At 42.2% G+C, this 17,242-nt stretch overlaps 1 protein-coding gene across 1 annotated transcript; it reads left to right on the top strand.

The window, feature by feature from the left end:
• Window positions 1-991: 991 nt before the first annotated feature.
• Window positions 992-15,532, top strand: LOC134395930 (E3 ubiquitin-protein ligase TRIM39-like). Its single transcript, XM_063122204.1, has 8 exons — window positions 992-1,463; window positions 2,755-2,850; window positions 4,830-5,060; window positions 8,472-8,494; window positions 9,307-9,425; window positions 11,001-11,030; window positions 13,302-13,331; window positions 14,153-15,532. The coding sequence occupies exons 1-8, from the start codon at window positions 1,044-1,046 to the stop codon at window positions 14,668-14,670; spliced, it is 1,467 nt and encodes a 488-aa protein (XP_062978274.1). The 5' UTR covers window positions 992-1,043; the 3' UTR covers window positions 14,671-15,532.
• The last annotated feature ends 1,710 nt before the right edge of the window (window positions 15,533-17,242 follow it).

The following is a 17,242-nucleotide window of genomic DNA, read 5'->3' as shown; positions in this document are numbered from 1 at the left end:
GCGGAAACATGACTCCCACCTTCTTCCACACTTCCCCTGGGCCAAGAATCTTTAAAATAAGCACCTAAATTTGAGGCTGGGTGCCAGAATCCCCAAAGCATACCAACTGCCTTGCATCCCCACTACCCCTCACAATGAGGACTAAATACTTAAAAGATGAAAGAATTTTGCGATGTTTTACTAGAAGTGGATTCAACGGAATCAGGCCATCAGTGACCGACATCACTGATTAATTCAAAATGTTGAACTACTTTGTATTTATTAACTACGGTCAAATAAGTCTCTCTAACATAACAATCTAGGGGAGAGGGAACAGCAGACCTTGTACTGTGTTTAGAATTCCTGACTAGCAGTGGGATTATTTAGGGTGACCCTATGAAAAGGAGGACAGGGCTCCTGTATCTTTAACAGTTGCATAGAGAAGGGAATTTCAGCAGGTGTCATTTGTATATATGGAGAACCTGGTGAATTTCCCTCTTCATCACAGCATTTAAAGCTGCAGGAGCTATCCTAGAGCGACCAGATTTAACAGAGGGCAGGGCACCTGCAGCTTTCACTGTTGTGATGAAGAGGAGATTTCACCAGGTTCCCCATATATACAAATGACACCTGCTGAAATTCCCTTTTCAATACATCTGTTAAAGATACAGGAGCCCTGTCCTCCTTTTCATAGGGTCACCCTAAATAATCCCACTGCTAAAGTCAGGAATTCCAAACACAGTACAAGGTCTGCTGTTCCCTCTCCCTGTTACAGCCTCAGCAACGTGGCACTTGGTAGCTAGAGGAAAGAGTAATGTGGAAGCTTATGCAGTAGTAAATGTGTTAATCTTTAAAGTGTCTCAAGCCTCTTGGTTGTTTTCAAAATGTAAATCTTTTCAGACTTCCTATTTGAAGGCCTTTCTTTACCTTAAACTCAAACACTGCATAATTTGACTGGTGGGTGGAGCAGAGAGAGAAAGGGGGGGTGGGAGGAGAGAGGAAACGCCCATTTCAAGGAACACGAAAGAGAAACTCATTTTCCCTTCAGCTGACAACAAAGCATCATGGCTGCTGCAAACCCAGCAGAAAATCTTGAGCAAGAACTTACTTGTTCAATCTGCTTGGATTACTTCCAGGATCCAGTGATGATCGTTGGTTGTGGGCACAATTTCTGCCGAGGCTGCATCACCAAGCATCGGCAAAAATCGAACACTAATATCTATTGCCCGGAGTGTAGAAACGTTTTTTCCTGGAAAGATCTTAAACCCAATAGACAAATGGGCAACATAGTACAAGTAGCTAAGCAACTCAGTGTGCATCTGGAGAAGAGCCCACGAAGGGAGAAAATGTGCAAAGAGCACAACAAAGCTCTGAGTCTTTTCTGCAAACAAGATGAGACCCTCCTTTGCACGTCCTGTGAGAGGTCCAAGGCTCACAGAAACCACACTGTTGTTTGCACGGAAGAAGCTGCTGCAGATTACAAGGTAAGGCTTGCCGATTTCTACAGAGACCAAGAATGCTCTTGCATTCATAGGCCTGATGTAGTCCCAACATTCCTAATATAACCATGATTAGAAGACAGTGAGCATCTCACTCGTGGGATATCTACCCCTTTCTCGCGTGCATATTTCGCTTCCTAATGTGTTATCTGGATCAATGTAAATGTTAATCAGGGTTATTTTCAAGCCACAGTTCACAAATCCTGTTCTAGGCATGGCTGTAAAATCTGGTTTGAAGAAAACTATGATTTAAATTAATGCTGATGCAAACGTAGCATTGCACCATGGTTAGTTTCAAAAAAAGGAAGTTAAGGATGTACAAGAATTATGTGAGAGGGGCATGGTGTTTTTGAAACTAGAATGTCTGAACCCTGAACTACCCATGTTTTGGAAACTCGGGATGTTATGATCTCCATGGAGACTGATGCAGCAGGCTCCATCAAACATGTGGACTGATGAAATAAGGTGTTGGCTCTGGAATTCAGGCCACAATATTTTTTAAAAAAATGCCACATCTGCCTTTGTTGACACAGATTAACTGGAATTAGGATTCCCCAACAGAAGTCTAACTGGGATTTCTGAATGTTTTAGCCTACAACCCCAAATTTGCTTACTATTGGCTATGCTGACTAGAGTTGATGGGAGTTGTAGGCCCACACCTGTCTTGAAACACATCCTATAGTAAATATTTGTAGCACTGGAGTCATTTTGAGTAGGAAAGGCAGTGGTATGTCCATTGGAGTAGAAAGAACATGTATCATAAATGTGTAATGGGACAGGTTTTCCAGATTTGAAGCCAGCATTTGATAATGTTGTTGTTTTAAATGAATTATTAATCTACTGTTTCAACAAAAGCAAACATCATTCTTCAAATGGGTAAGTGGGCCAAATTTACATTTCTTGACCCACATTTAACATTTGGAATTTGAATTTACAGTCTTTTGCCTCTGTACTTTGTGTGTGTGTCTTTATAGTCAAATAGCTTCAAATTAGTTTCGGCTCTCATTTTCATTTTGCAATAAATTTGAGTGTTTGAAAGTTGGAAAGGCCTTTCTGGATTTTTTATGGGGGTTTGCTTCTAAAATTTCACATGACTGGAAAAGCAAGGGTGGGCTGGATTGCTGGAAAATATTGGTCTTACACAAGTGATACAGTTTTAATGCAAATGAAGAAGGTCCTTTATAAACTAAGAACATTTAAAGACGACTGCTTCTTATAAATAAAATATCCCAGAAAAGCAAAAGCTTTAAATCTAAAAACCATTATCTATCCTTAGGCAAAACTTTTTAAATATGCAGAAAATCTGAAGAAGGAAAGAAACCAGATTTTGTTCGTAAAATCGAATGGCGAAAAGCCAAGCCAGGAGCTTTTGGTAAGAATTGGCATGCATTCCCTCCTCTTAGGGCATGTTTATGATAACCATAAGGTTATAATCATAACCTTATGATTATGGTTTTATACTGTTTTATACTTTGAATGTTTTTAATTTTTGTGAACTGCCCAGAGAGCTCCGGCTATTGGGCGGTATAGAAATGTAATTACTAAATAAATAAATAATAATAAATGAGCTGGTGGTGTGCCAGGGAACAAAGATCTATGTAGTTTGGTGGAGTATGTGATTAAACAAAGGACTGGAGGAGGAGGAAGATAAATATACTTCATGCACCACAATCCTGACCTATGTCCTATTCTATGTAGGAACTGGAAGGGGGAAGGGCTGGCTCTCTGCTTTGAAATTGTTAGGGGAGAGAAAGGAGGAAGTTAGTTGGTTGTAACATTTGGTGTTTGGTCACGTCACATAAAGCATTTCTCCAAAAGCCACCACTATTGTACATATGCTAAATGCTGTGAGGGCTGGAGCACTCTAAGCTAATGGCATCATCAGGGGAAGCAAGGGAGGGGGCACAGAAGGGGCATATTTACCTATGCAGACATTAAAATAATTTCAGAGACCTTGCTCCAGGTGCCTCCGCCAAATGAGGCAAGGCGGGTGGCTACAAGGGAAGACGGGCTTTTCAGTGGTGGCGCCCCATTTGTGAAATGCTCTCCACAGGGAGGTTCTCCTGGCGCCTCCATTACGTGTCAGGTGAAGAGTATTGACTAATCCCCTTGACAGAACTTTCTAGGTGCTGTGTTGTCTTTGGAGAGAATCACTAGCCTCCACAGCTTTCATGGCTCCCAGCTGAAAGGAGTAAGCATGCTTTATTACACCCTTCAAACCCCTACATTTCATGGCACTAGGGCCCTTCTCATTGAGTTTCTTGCATACCATCCCCAAGGACACAGATTTTGCAGTTCATCAAAGGAGAAGCAAACTTTAGCCACATTGCAATACAAATAAATAAAAATAAATTAAAAAAATCCAAAACCCACAGCTGGGTCCTTTATTAGGACCAGCGAAAATGCCCCTCAAAGATTGTGCAAATATTCCAGTTTCTCACAACTCTTCATTAGGCTAGGTGGGAAAAAGCAGGGAATGGCAAAGGAATAGAAAAGTCTGAAAATTTGGCTACCTGTAGTACTTCTTTAGATTAAGGGGAATTCATGTTGCCTTACTGGGGCTTTGCTTGCAGCTGCAGTTATAATGGGTTGTATTACATGGGTGGAGAGGGACAACCATGTGGTCTATAATTGAAAACTTACCCTCCTCTTGGTGTTCATAGCCTTGAATGGGACAGCACCCTCTAGTGGGTGCTTTGTAGCACAACTTCGGATGTGCACCTTAGGAAATCCCATGATATTTCAGAAGAATCAGGATATCCAGGATTTATTTTACAATGGAATAATCGGGAGAAGTGCAGGAGGTTGACGACATCATCAAAAGGACCTGCAAACTTCCATGAGTAGCCAGTTATGAGTGTGCCTTATTTCGCTCATGTGAAGAGCCTCATGATCCTGCGGTCTGCAATTTAGAGCTAGTCTCAAAATGGAAATTGCAGACTGATCGAACAAGTCACTGCTAGGTGTTGCAGGTATCAGATTAGAATTAGCATTCTCGGACAAGAAGCAAATGGCTGGCATCCTGTTTCTGAAAACATGCAAGCCAGCTGTAACTCTTGCTCTGGGTGAAACTTACAGGTTTCTGGATAGGTAGAGAGCGGAAATAATGCCAGAGCATTAATTTTAGTGGTAATCTGTTTTACTAATATAAAGCCTGTCATGTTTCTTTTTTTACTTCTGTTCTCTGCCTACCCAGGAACCAGACTTTTTCTGCATTAACATGCATAGGATTGCACCCTCCATCAATTTAATTCCAAGTATTTGATAGAATTAGGCTCTAGATTGATCAGTTTGTTGATTTTGCTAAAGTATTAACCTCCCCCCCCCTTCATTTGCATTTGTCTATGTCAGAAAGAGGCGCAAGCCGAGAGACAGGGGATTATGTCTGAATTCCAACTACAGCGGCAGTTTCTGGATGACAAAGAGCAATCCCAGCTGGCCAAGTTGGGAGAGCTGGAAAGGGAGATTGAGAAGACAAGAGATGACTATGCAAGTCCATTTAATAATGAAATATCCTCCATCAATGATCTGATTGGTGAGATACAAAAGAAGAGTGACCAATCGGCAAGTGAATTCCTGGAGGTAAGACTAATATCCTGGTCTAAAATGTATCTCGGAATGCCATCTGTTGGGATGCCATACATCTCAACTGCTCGGTGCATTGTCCCGAAGTTATTCATTGTAAGTATGATAAATAATAATGCTAATTGGTGGTTGATCTTAAGAACATAAGAACCATAAAATAGAGTTGGAAGGGGCCTATAAGGCCATTGAGTCCAACCCCCTGCTCAGTGCAGGAATCCACCTTAAAGCATACCTGTCAGATGGCTGTCCAGCTCCCTCTTGAATGCCTTTACTGTGGGAGAGCCAACGACTGCCCTAGGTAGTTGGTTCCATTGTCGTACTGCTCTAACAGCCAGGACGTTTTTCCTGATGTCCAGCCAGAATCTGGCTTCCTGTAACTTGAACCCGTTATTCCGTGTCCTGCACTCTGGGAGGATCGAGAAGAGATCCTGGCCCTCCTCTGCGTGACAACCTTTCAAGTATTTGAAGAGTGCTATCATGTCTCCCCTCAATCTTCTCTTCTCCAGGCTAAACATGCCCAGTTCTTTCAGTCTCTCCTCATAGGGCTTCATTTCCAAACCCCTGATTATCCTCGTTGCCCTCCTCTGAACCCCCTCCAGCTTGTCGAAGTTTGGTGCCCAGAACTAGACGCAATACTCAAGATGAGTATAAAGGGGAACCAGTACCTCGCGCAATTTGAAAGCTAATGCATTTCAAACTAGCATTTGGTTTTTTGCAGCCACATCACACCATTGGCTCATATTTAGCTTGTGATCTACAACAATTCCAAGTTACTTCTCGCTTGTAGTATGCCATGCTGGATCAGACCAAGAGTTCATATAGTCCAATATTCTTTTCACATAGTGGCCAACCAGTAGTTGATGGGAGACCCACCAGCAAGACATGAGTGCAACAGCACCTTTCCGTCCATGTCCCCCAGCAACAAGGGTACATAGGTGTACTGCTTATCTTCAGCAAGAAATAGCGCAATTGTATACTCAGAAATTAATCCCATTGCATTCAGTGGGGTTTTTTTCCAGGTAAGTGGTATAGGATTGCAGCCCTATGGTGACCTCAGTGAGTCAGAGCTGCAAAAGAGTCATATAGCACCATTTTCAAAAGTTCATATCTCTTACATAGAGGTGTAAGCATAGTGCTGAATCCCATAGTTTTGAGATTAAAGAAACTAATAGACGTATCGACATGACTGTCCAGGGCCGAGTGCTCTTCAACATTTTTATTAATGACTTGGATGAGGAGGTGCAGAGAATGCTTATCACATTTGCAGATGACACAAAATTGGGTGGGATAGCTAATACCCTGGAAGACAGAAACAAAGTGATCAAGATAGGCTGCAGCGCTGGGCTGAAAACAACCTAATGAAATTTAATAGGGATAAATGCCAAGTTCTACATCTAGAAAAACTGTAATGGACAGTTACAAGTTGGGGATACTTGGCTCAGCAATACTACAAAAATGGGTTGGAGGGAGAAGCATCAAAAGTGTGTGCAAAAGGAGAGAGACGCTGGCTCTGGAGAGGCAACTCCCTCGAAAGAAAGCGCCAGCACAGTGGCCGCTTATCAGCCGACTTTTCTAAACAGCCCCTGAAGAAGGATTGACACCATCTGAAACGTTGGGCTATTCGTGAAGTTTTTTAAAATAACCTTTTTAACAAAAATAAAAAATGAAAAATCCAGCACCAGAGCCAATGTCTCTCTCTTTTTGCACTCAGCAATACTACAACCAAGAAAGATCTTGGAATTGTTGTAGATCACAAGCTGAATATGAGCCAACGGTGTGACGTGGCTGCAAAAAAAGAAAATGCTTTGGGATGCAATAATAGAACTATAGCTTCCAAATTGCATGAGCTACTGGTTCCCCTCTATTGTGCACTGGTTAGGCCTCATCTTGAGTATTGCATCCACTTCTGGACACCACACTTCAAGAAGGATGCAGACAAGCTGGAGCGTGTTCAGAGGAGGGCAACCAGGATGATCAGGGGTCTGGAAACAAAGCCTTATGAGGAGAGACTGAAAGAACTGGGCATGTTTAGCCTGGAGAAGAGAAGATTGAGGGGAGACATGATAGCACTCTTCAAATACTTGAAAGGTTGTCACACAGAGGAGGGCCAGGATCTCTTCTCGATCCTCCCAGAGTTCAGGTCACAGAATAATGGGCTCAAGTTACAGGAAGCCAGATTCCAGCTGGACATCAGGAAAAGCTTCCTGACTGTTAGAGCAGTATGACAATGGAACCAATGACCTAGGGAGGTCATGGGCTCTCCCACACTAGAGGCATTGAAGATGCAGCTAGACAACCATCTGTAGGTATGCTTTAGGGTGGATTCCTGCACTGAGCAGGGGGTTGGACTCGATGACCTTATAGCCCCCTTCCAACTCTACTATTCTATGATTCTATGATAACATAATTAGCCATTAATGATAGGGTTTGACACTTTATTTACATCTTCTGTACATGATTGTAGAATGCAGATGCAGATAAACAGGCTGAAATGAATGAGTTTAGTTAGTAAATATTGAACCATATATAGCCAGTAGATTCATTAATGATGTCATTGACAGACTTGACTTTGAAGACAAGGAATTTATTTAAAGGAGCAACTCATGAAATATGCATAAGAAGAAGAACAAAAGGGTATGGTACAAACTGAAATATGGAAGGTAGTTCAAGAGTGCCACATTGTCACAGGATCTCCATTTGCTATCTCGTTACTCTGGTCCCTTTAAAATTGTCAACATTTCTTATAATGTTGAACTATCAGACAAATAGTTTCAAAGTGAAACAAATAGTTTCAAGCATAGTGTAGCAAATTGGGCTTGAGGTGAATTGGGCTGGTAAAACATGAATTTAATGACAAAGCCGCTGCTGAGAGCCAAGATATCTTTAGAAGACCTTGAGTGAAGCTGACCGGGAACATTTCTCTCTCGAACGTTGTTGCCTCAATGGCAGTAGCCAATCAGAACAATGCTTTAATAACTAGTTACTGACTTCAGAGCAAGGGTTAGCCACGTGCATAACTATTGCATGACTTATTCATGAACCACGATGCTTTGAATTTTGATGACCCCCCCTCCCCCACGTCAACCCATCTATTCACTCCTCTTCCTCACCCAGTCAGTAGATTGGTGGCGGCCAATTTCATTAAATGTTTTTAGTTAAAAGCCAGAGAGCATAGATATGCTTTGAAGATCTCTTTAAAGTACCCATAAATGGAGATGGAGCCAGCTGTGTTTGCCTTTAGAGTGAATTCCATAGGGCAGGGGCCACCACTGAGGAGACCTTCTCTGTAGTGCCCAACAAACGCAATGATCTTAGTAGCAGCAGAGTAAGTAGGGCCTTGGAAGATGATCTTAAGGCATGGGCAGGTTCATGTGAGTGTCTAAATTACCTTTGCTTTCCCCTTTTTAGGACATTGGAAGCATATTGGTCAGGTATGTGACCTTTGTAGTTGATCCATAACAGTGCCTGAGTTACCGGTGGAGTATGCAGTGTGTGTGTGTGTGTAAGAGAGAGAGAGAGAACGAGTCCTTTTTGAATCTTTAGTTACTGTTCTATAAGGTATATATGTTGGTTTAAAAAGGAAATAAATAAGATATTGTGGTGTTTCCAGACAGGCGACCCTCCCCCCCCCCCCCCCCCCCGGTGCTATTAAGTCTTTGCTCTTCCACTTCAAGTGATGTACAGAACTGCAATGGACTTTAAACACGTCAAGGGATATCACACTGCCTTATTCATGGAATTTTATGACGGGATGTGTGTGTCTCCAACTCATTATACTCCCCCTACCTGTGTTTTCCCACTGCTGCTTACATCTTTTTTCTTGCCGCAAAAAATCAGTTAAGAAAGACGGAATTGCTGCAGAATGCTTTCTCATTTGTAGTGCTGAGAACCATCCATCTGGAAGCACCTGATGTCATGGAGATGCCCTGCAAAAAGTGAATGAACGAAGTGTGGCAATTCTTCATGCAACACCTAGTATGGAAAAATCCTTGAGCTGTGGCAGCCCTTTTGCCAATTAAGCACTGCTTTTTATGTATAGGAAGATCATCAATATAGGTTGGATCCAGATTTGGTCCTACTCAGAGTAGCCCATTGAAATTAATGAGATTTAAGTCCCATGGATTTCAAAAGGTCTATTCTGAGTATAGCCAGGTCTTTATTTAGCACTATGTGACTGATGAAGGAATTGGACAAAAAGTATTGTTTTGGGGTGATGTGTATTTCTCTTGCTTTCTCCTATTAGATGTGAGAAAGGAAAATTTCAGTTGCCAGTTGTACCTGATTCTACAGACATGAAACAAAAGCTCAAGAAATTATCTCAAGAAAGTGCATCTTTGAAAAGTACTCTGGGAAAATTCAGAGGTAAAAGAAATACTTAAATATGAATTCTAGAGACAAAGATGGACTACTACCCTTTCAATGGGACAGCAGCTTTGTGCTTTTAATGGAAGTATAGCAGCATGAAGGTTTTCTCATTAGTAGGAGAGAAGGTTTGACGAAGACCAAGCAGATCTTGGGGTTGTCTATACACTTTGAAAACCCCGTGATGGCTGCACAGTGACGCTGCGTCAGTTATACAATGCAGCAACCATCTCACAGCCATCGTGGGGCTTTCCTGAGAAGCTGTGAATTAAAAAAGTTGGGTGCTTCCCCTAACTTTTTCGCTGGAGCGAGGCGAGTACAGCACATCCGTCGTATAACCTCAGTCTGGCATTGGGGCAGAGGATTTCCCGGGCAGATGACAACCCCTGATTGGTTGCCATCTGCCTGGGCAGGGGGCGGACCCAGCGAGCTGAATGGCCACTGGAAAGCCTGCAGCCTCCCTCTGCGCTGGGATTAGCCGCTGCCACCCTGCAGCAAAGAAAGTGTGGGGTTTCCTTAACCGCAGCAGCATCCTGGTGACATCAAAGCATGGCCCTGGTTTTAAATCCTCACTTAGTCGTGAAACTCATGAGATGTCTGTGATGGTTCTTGGGCACACATCAGCCTGGCTCAGTAAGACTGTGTGTTACCAGCTTTCACCTTCGACTACCACCTACCTGGTTGTGAGACAGAGGGAGATCTCACACTGCTGGAGTTAAGTCAAAGAGGTGGGTAGGGTGGGGGAAGTTATACCTTGGGTTTGTCACAAAACTCCATCCATGAGTGCTTCCAAGCAAAGGGGTCTTAGGGCTTCTCCACATCATGCTTTTTGTCCTGCAGTTTATTGGGGCTTCTGCTTCCAGATTCTTTGCGGGATTGTGATCAGTCTATATTCTTTGCGGGATTGTGATCGGCACCTTACATGGGCTTTTTTTCTGGTGATTTGCTGTATCTGCAAGTTCTACATTTTTTTTTATACAGCCCCTAGATGGCACTGTATAATACGCAATTACACACAACCATTAAATGAATTAATATTTAAGAAGATTTAATAAGAGACACAGGGGCAGCAGAAAGATACTTTATAAAATAGAAAAACTTTAAGAAGCTGACTATCCTAAACTCTCAGGATGAAAGTATTAGGTAAATTTATGGGGGAGGGGGGAATTTTCCTTGTTTTGTACAATCTCCAAATTCCTTTAGCTATCAAAAGTAGCGTAGATTCAGTGCCCAGCACCCTTGGATAGTTGAAGGAACGGACAAAGAAATTTGGGGGTCTTAAAAAAACAAAGTATGGAGAATACCTTATTTAGCCTCTCAGATCAGGGATTCTGCAGCTAGTAGAAGATGAGGCATCTTAGTCCATCTTTATTATGTTTGGCCAGGTCAACCACCCAACATGTTCTAGCAGTCAGATGAGTAACCCCTAGTAACCTTGAAAGAAGATAACCTTCATGACAAGAAAAAATGCGTTGCCGTTTTATGCAAGCAGACTCTGTGAACTATTAGTACAGACCTGTCTATGTATTTACACTTTGAAGTTTTACCTTTTACTTTCCTCTTTTATTTTCCTAGAGAACATGTCGAAACCAAAATGGATAAAAGGTAAGCTTCCTTTCATGGTACCTACAGAAAGCCAAGATTTCGGTGATCTGCGATTTGAGGTGATGTTTCTGTTTTTAGTTAATAACGGGGGCAGAGGGAGCAAATTGGACCAGACAGCAGTACTGGGGAGGGAAGTTAGCCCTTGTTTTGCTTTCCTGATCTAATTCATCCCCTAAGCCCTGGGAGGCAAATGGCTTATGTCAGGATTTAAATTGGGGCAAATGGTACAGGTGAAAGGATTAAACCATCTCTTCCTGAGTAACATGGACCCAATCTCTTTTATGGCCACCTTCAGATTTAACTAAAAATAGGAATGTTGGGAATATCCAGTCATGCATCTCCTCTTACACATTGTCTGTTTTGCCCCTTCAAGGGAATTTTTAAAATATATTTTGGGGGCAATTTCACAGGATTGGTTCCTAGCATAATTCCTGTTGGTACAATGTAAAGGCTCTGAGGGTAAGTTCACAGGGGAGATCCCGTTTCGCATGCCAAAATGTGGGTTGATTTTAATTCACACTGTAGTGACTGCAGCATGGTGAAGCAGTAATTTAGTTTGTGACGTGAATAAGCAAACGTCCGTTGCTGTCAAATAGCACTGAAACACTGCATATTAAAGCAATACATTAAGCATCAGTAAAAGTTTAATGCAGCGAGATAAAGCATGACTAACTAAGGGCCAAACTACATGTGAAGTAGGACATCTTTGATGTCAAACTCTTTCATTTGGTTAAAAGCAGTTCACAAAGAGGGAGGTGGGTAATTTGAATTTGGGCTTTAGCGCTGGGGAAGGAGTGTGACTTCTTCATCGACCCTGTTCAGACAACAAGTTAAGCCACGATGGTTAAGCCTTTTGAGCCAAACGTTATGGCTTAGCATGTCCTGTGAACCAATCCTAACCATGGTGGCTACATAACCACATTTTAAACATGCTCATTAACCATTTGCTCTAAAAGGGTTAGTGGCCTAATCATGGCTTGGTGTGAACAGGCCCATTGTTTGCAAATCTTCCCATATCTAGTTTTCCTGTTTTGCATGGCTTAACATGAATGTCCTTGTCAAGTAGTATTGAAGATGTTTACCAGATTTATTCCACAGAATTTATTTGGCCTTTGAATCAGCAGTGCTTTGGGTATATATATTTATTTTTTTATTCATTTATTGCATTTATATACTGCCCCATAGCCAAAGCTCTTTGGGCGGTTTTCAAATTTATAATTCTCACTGGATGGTTTTCAAGTAATATGTGCAGTCAACAAAACTTTTGGATATGCAGGCATCCATACAGATTCATGCAAGAATTATATCTTGGAATACAACAGAGGCTGTGCAAATTGGCCTTTATTGGAGCAGTTAACTAACCAATACCAGTGTGTTTTGAGTATGAAGGTTGTGTAGATCTGTGCAGTGCAGGGAATAGATTGAAAGGAGCAAAGCAAGTACAGAACATCCATCGTATAACCTCAGTCTGGCGTTGCAGCAGAGGATTTCCCAGGCAGATGGTAACCCCTGATTGGTTACCATCCACCTGGGCAGGGGTGGGCCTGGTGAGCTGAATGGCCACCAGAAAGCCTGCAGCCTCTGTCTGCATGTGATCGGCACCTTACATGGGCTGACATGGGCTTTTTTTCGGGTGACTTGCTTTATCTGCAAGTTCTACATTTTTCTTTATACAGCCACTAGATGGCACTGTATAACACAACCATTAAAGTGAATTAATATTTAAGAAGTTTTAATAAGAGACACAGCAGCCAGCAGAAAGGTACTTTATAAAATAGAAAAACTTTTAAGAATCTGACTATCCTATGCCAGGTATCCTCATACTCTCAGGATGAAAGTATTAGGTAAATTTGGGGTGGGGGGGGGTACTTTGTTTTGTACAATCTCCAAATTCCTTTAGCTATCAAAAGTAGCGTAGATTCAGTGCCCAGCACCCTTGGATAGTTGAAGGAACGGACAAAGAAATTTGGGGGTCTTACAAAACTAAGCATGGAAAATACCTTATTTAGCCTCTCAGATCAGGGATTCTGCAACTGGTAGAAGATGAGGCATCTTAGTCCATCTTTATTATGTTTGGCCAGGTCAACCACCCAACATGTTCTAGCAGTCAGATGAGTAACCCCTAGTAACCTTGAAAGAAGATAACTTTCATGACAAGAAAAAATGCGTTGCCGTTTTATGCAAGCAGACTCTGTGAACTATTAGTACAGACCTGTCTATGTATTTACACTTTGAAGTTTTACCTTTTACTTTCCTCTTTTATTTTCCTAGAGAACATGTCGAAACCAAAATGGATAAAAGGTAAGCTTCCTTTCATGGTACCTACAGAAAGCCAAGATTTCGGTGATCTGCGATTTGAGGTGATGTTTCTGTTTTTAGTTAATAACGGGGGCAGAGGGAGCAAATTGGACCAGACAGCAGTACTGGGGAGGGAAGTTTATAATATTATAAAATATTATATCTTAGCATTTTTTCTCCAAAATGGTTAGTGGCCTAACCATGGCTTGGTGTGTTGTCTGAACAGGCCCATTGCTTGCAAAACTTCCCATACTTGGTTTTCCTGTTTTGCATGGCTTAGCATGAATGTCCTTGTCATGTAGTCTTGAGGATGTTTACCAGATTTATTCTACAGAATTTATTTGGCCTTTGAATCAGCAATGCTTTGGGTATATAATTCTCACTGAATGGTTTTCAATTAATATGTGGAGTCAACAAATCTTCTGGTTATGAAGGCACCCATAGAGGTTCATGCAAGAGTTATATCTTGGAATACAACAGAGGCTGTGCAAATTGGCCTTTATTGGTGCAGTTAACTAACTGATACCTGTGTATTTGAGTATGAAGGTTGTGTAGATCTGTGCAGTGCAGGACATGGATTGAAAGAATCTCACAGTTGCCTCCCTGAGTTCCCACCTATCCAGTCAACCTGCAGATCTACTCAGGCCACATTCTCCATATGCCAGTTTGGTTGTGTGTATCAGCCTACCTTGGTTCTTTCTAAAGAAATACATGCAGTTTGAAAGCTTTGTACCCTACTTCATTAAAGCAACTGATTCAGTTAAAAGGGTATTGTCTTGAATTGGTTTGGATCGTGTTACATCATCGTGTTTACTCTCTTCAAGAAAACGTGTTGCTGGATCCAGAAACAGCCCATCCCCGGTACGTTGTTTCTGAAGATCGGAAAAGTGTCAGCTGGGGAGACGTCCGTCAGGATTTCCCCTACAACCCCAAGAGATTTGAATATGCTCGCTGTGTGCTTGGAACGAAGGGATTCACTTCAGGGAAGCATTATTGGACAGTGGATGTAGAGGACGTAGACTTTTGGGCTGTGGGCGTGGCTAGAGAATCTGTGGAGAGGGAGGAGGAAATTGATTTTGAACCTGATGAGGGCATCTGGGCTCTGGGTTTTTACAAAGATCAATACAAAGCTCTGACATCCCCTCCGACCCTTCTGTACCCAGATGATGACCCGACACAGATCCAGGTATCTCTGAACTATGAAGAGGGGACTGTGGCTTTTTTTGATCCTGAGGATAAGAGCCGCCTCTTTCTTTTCCAGTCAATCGATTTTGAAGGAGAGAGAATTTTCCCTTTCTTCCGGATTTTTGATTCATCCGCTGAACTCTTGCTGTGTTCTTAAAACACATGATCCTTGGCTTGTGTTTTGCTGCAACGGGGTACTCAGATGTGTCTAGGTGGCAGCTCTGATAGGGGAGCAGGTATCCATTCTGAGCACATCCATTGTGGGCAGCCTACACAAGCTGAAGCTGCCATCCCAGGCTGGTGGCCCAAATTCCCCCTTCAATTCAGGACCAAGGTGAGCTCGGCCGCCTGCACGGCTTGTTGCATTATAATAAGAGTAGAGCACAGTAGCATTATACTATGCAAAGAATTGTACCCTTATTTTGCCTCCCTTCTGCTGATGCCAGTAAGGGGATTTCCTCCCAGTGCAAATACCAGCTTCAGAGGGGGGATAAGTCCCCCCTCTGTGCCTGCCATGGGCCTGACAATTATTAGCCCCCTCCCCCCCACCACAGAGATGATGCGATTTGCCTTTTAAAGCCCTCTGTGCCTTAAAAACAAAGATATATTTTATGGTTCCTCATTTGGGCCATTGAGCAGTATCCAATACTTTCTGCTCATTCTGTTGTGCCCATGGGATGAACCGGTGGCGAAACAGGAATCTAGCACTTCCTGAGACATAAGCCGAAAATGTGTTTCCAGAATGGGACACATCAGTGGAGCTTTCATGAATTCTGCTGATCTGCACCCCATTCCAAAAACTAGTGTTTCATCTCGTTTCTGGGGTTATGTTAGCAACTGCTAGCAATGGGTTTCACTGGCATCTGGGCAATGTTGGCTATTTCGCCTGGTCTTCTCATGTAATCATTGTATACTGTTTGCCAGCATTGTAACTCCTCATATGTATATTTTTCTTTTATACTTATGATTTGGTGTCATTAATCCAACAATAAAGTTCTTGAACCCTTGTGTTCTCTCAATCAGTTTCATCATTTAACCCGAATTCATATTTGTGTTAAAACTGGAAAAACTACAAGCTAATCCAAATTTCTTCTAGTAAATCTGGGTTCTTGGCTTTTATTGATAAATTTTGTTTTTATTTATCCTAATTGGCAACCTGTTTTTAATAGATCCACTTCATGTACTTGGTATCTTGCATGCCACCTTGAGAGGGTTTCACCCTTAAAAGTCAGCCTAGAAATAATTTTAGATCAATAGATACTACAATCCTGACAGAATATTTCCCTGGTACTGCAGCATACATCACTTCTACCTGAGTTGTGATCAGCCTGTAGGAAAATCCATTTCAAAATGAATTGGTTACACTATGAGTGCAACTACACCATCAATATCTTGTAAACCACTTCTGCTGTTTTGGCGTATGCTGAATAACCTTGAATATTATAGCAGTGTTGATAGAGCTTAGAGTTGTTGTTTTTCTGTTAGTGATCCCTACCATGGTGGCTTGCTGTGCTAGGAGTGAGCCTAGTCCCCTTTCCTTCTGTGCAGTCTCAAGGAGGTGTTTGTAATCTTTTATTTCCAGTTTTGATTCACCGTGGCTTCTCATGTTGCCCAACTTCAACAAACTGTGATTGATCTTAACTGTGGTTTGTTTGAAACAACCCAACTTGATACCATGTGTTATGAAGCTGGCTTGTTTCCGCACACCCTAGGTATGATTACCCACAGTTATGTGCTCTATATTTACAAGTTTCTAATGAATTACTCCTTTGCTACTTCTTTCTAGTGAGGCTTTCTTCATTAGAAACAGTCAACTTTATCGGTGATTTCTTCTGGGAATCTGCATGTGGACTTCCATGATTTTTGTGATATGATACAATTGGAGGAGGCTTTCTAGGCCATCTATTATGCAACCCCCGTTTGATGCTGGCAATCCAGAGTTAGAGCATCCCCAACAGAGAGTTATCCAGCCTCTGCTTAATAATAGTCAATTTCACTGATGATTTCAGTGGTTCTCATGTATAGGATCCCCACTTGGTTGGCTTGAGAGAGAGAAATGATCAGAGCAGCTGTCTAATGTAGTGCTTAGAGTGTTGGAGTTGGGAGATCTGTATTCTAGTCCCCACTTGGCCATGGAAGTTCACTGGGTGACTTTGGGTTAGTCACACACACCCAGCCCAACCTATCTGGCAGGGTTGTTAAGAACATCAGAAGTGCCCTGCAGGATCAGACCAAGGGCCCATCTAGTCCAGCACTGTTCACACAGTGGCCAACCAGCCATCAACCAGGGATGAACAAGCAGGACATGGTGCAATAGCATCCTCCCACCCATGTCCCCCAGCAACTGGTGCACACAGGCTGACAACTATTACCCAGAGGACCTTTTCTTCTGCCGCTCCCAGTTTGTGGAATGGCTTGCCAGGAGAGATTCGTCAGCTTAACAGTCTTCCAGAATTTAAGAAAGCCATAAAGACTGATGTCTTCCGGCAGGCCTACCCAGTTGAATTTTAAGATGCCTTTTTAATAATGTGCTGCTTTTAATAATGTATTAGTTTTAAACGTTTTAATTAGTTATATGTATTTTATGCTGTTTGCATTTGTGTTGTACCCCGCCTCGATCCAGAGGGAGAGGCGGCTAACAATATTATTATTATTATTATTGAATGCTATTGGTTGAAGCTGTATATAAGCTGTATATGTTATGTGAAGGATGACAAGGTATTATCAGA

The sequence above is a fragment of the Elgaria multicarinata genome, chromosome 3 (assembly GCF_023053635.1).
Source record: "Elgaria multicarinata webbii isolate HBS135686 ecotype San Diego chromosome 3, rElgMul1.1.pri, whole genome shotgun sequence".
Lineage (NCBI taxonomy): Eukaryota > Metazoa > Chordata > Lepidosauria > Squamata > Anguidae > Elgaria > Elgaria multicarinata.
Note: the sequence above shows the minus strand (reverse complement) of the source record. Positions and strands in the feature narration are given on the sequence as shown.

Excerpts from the sequence above, each read along its gene's own strand:
- LOC134395930 (XM_063122204.1), top strand. The coding sequence starts at position 1,044 with ATGGCTGCTGCAAACCCAGCAGAAAATCTTGAGCAAGAACTTACTTGT. Across the intron at positions 1,464-2,754 it reads AAGCTGCTGCAGATTACAAG|GCAAAACTTTTTAAATATGC; the intron begins GTAAGGCTTGCC and ends ATCTATCCTTAG. Across the intron at positions 5,061-8,471 it reads CGGCAAGTGAATTCCTGGAG|GACATTGGAAGCATATTGGT; the intron begins GTAAGACTAATA and ends TCCCCTTTTTAG.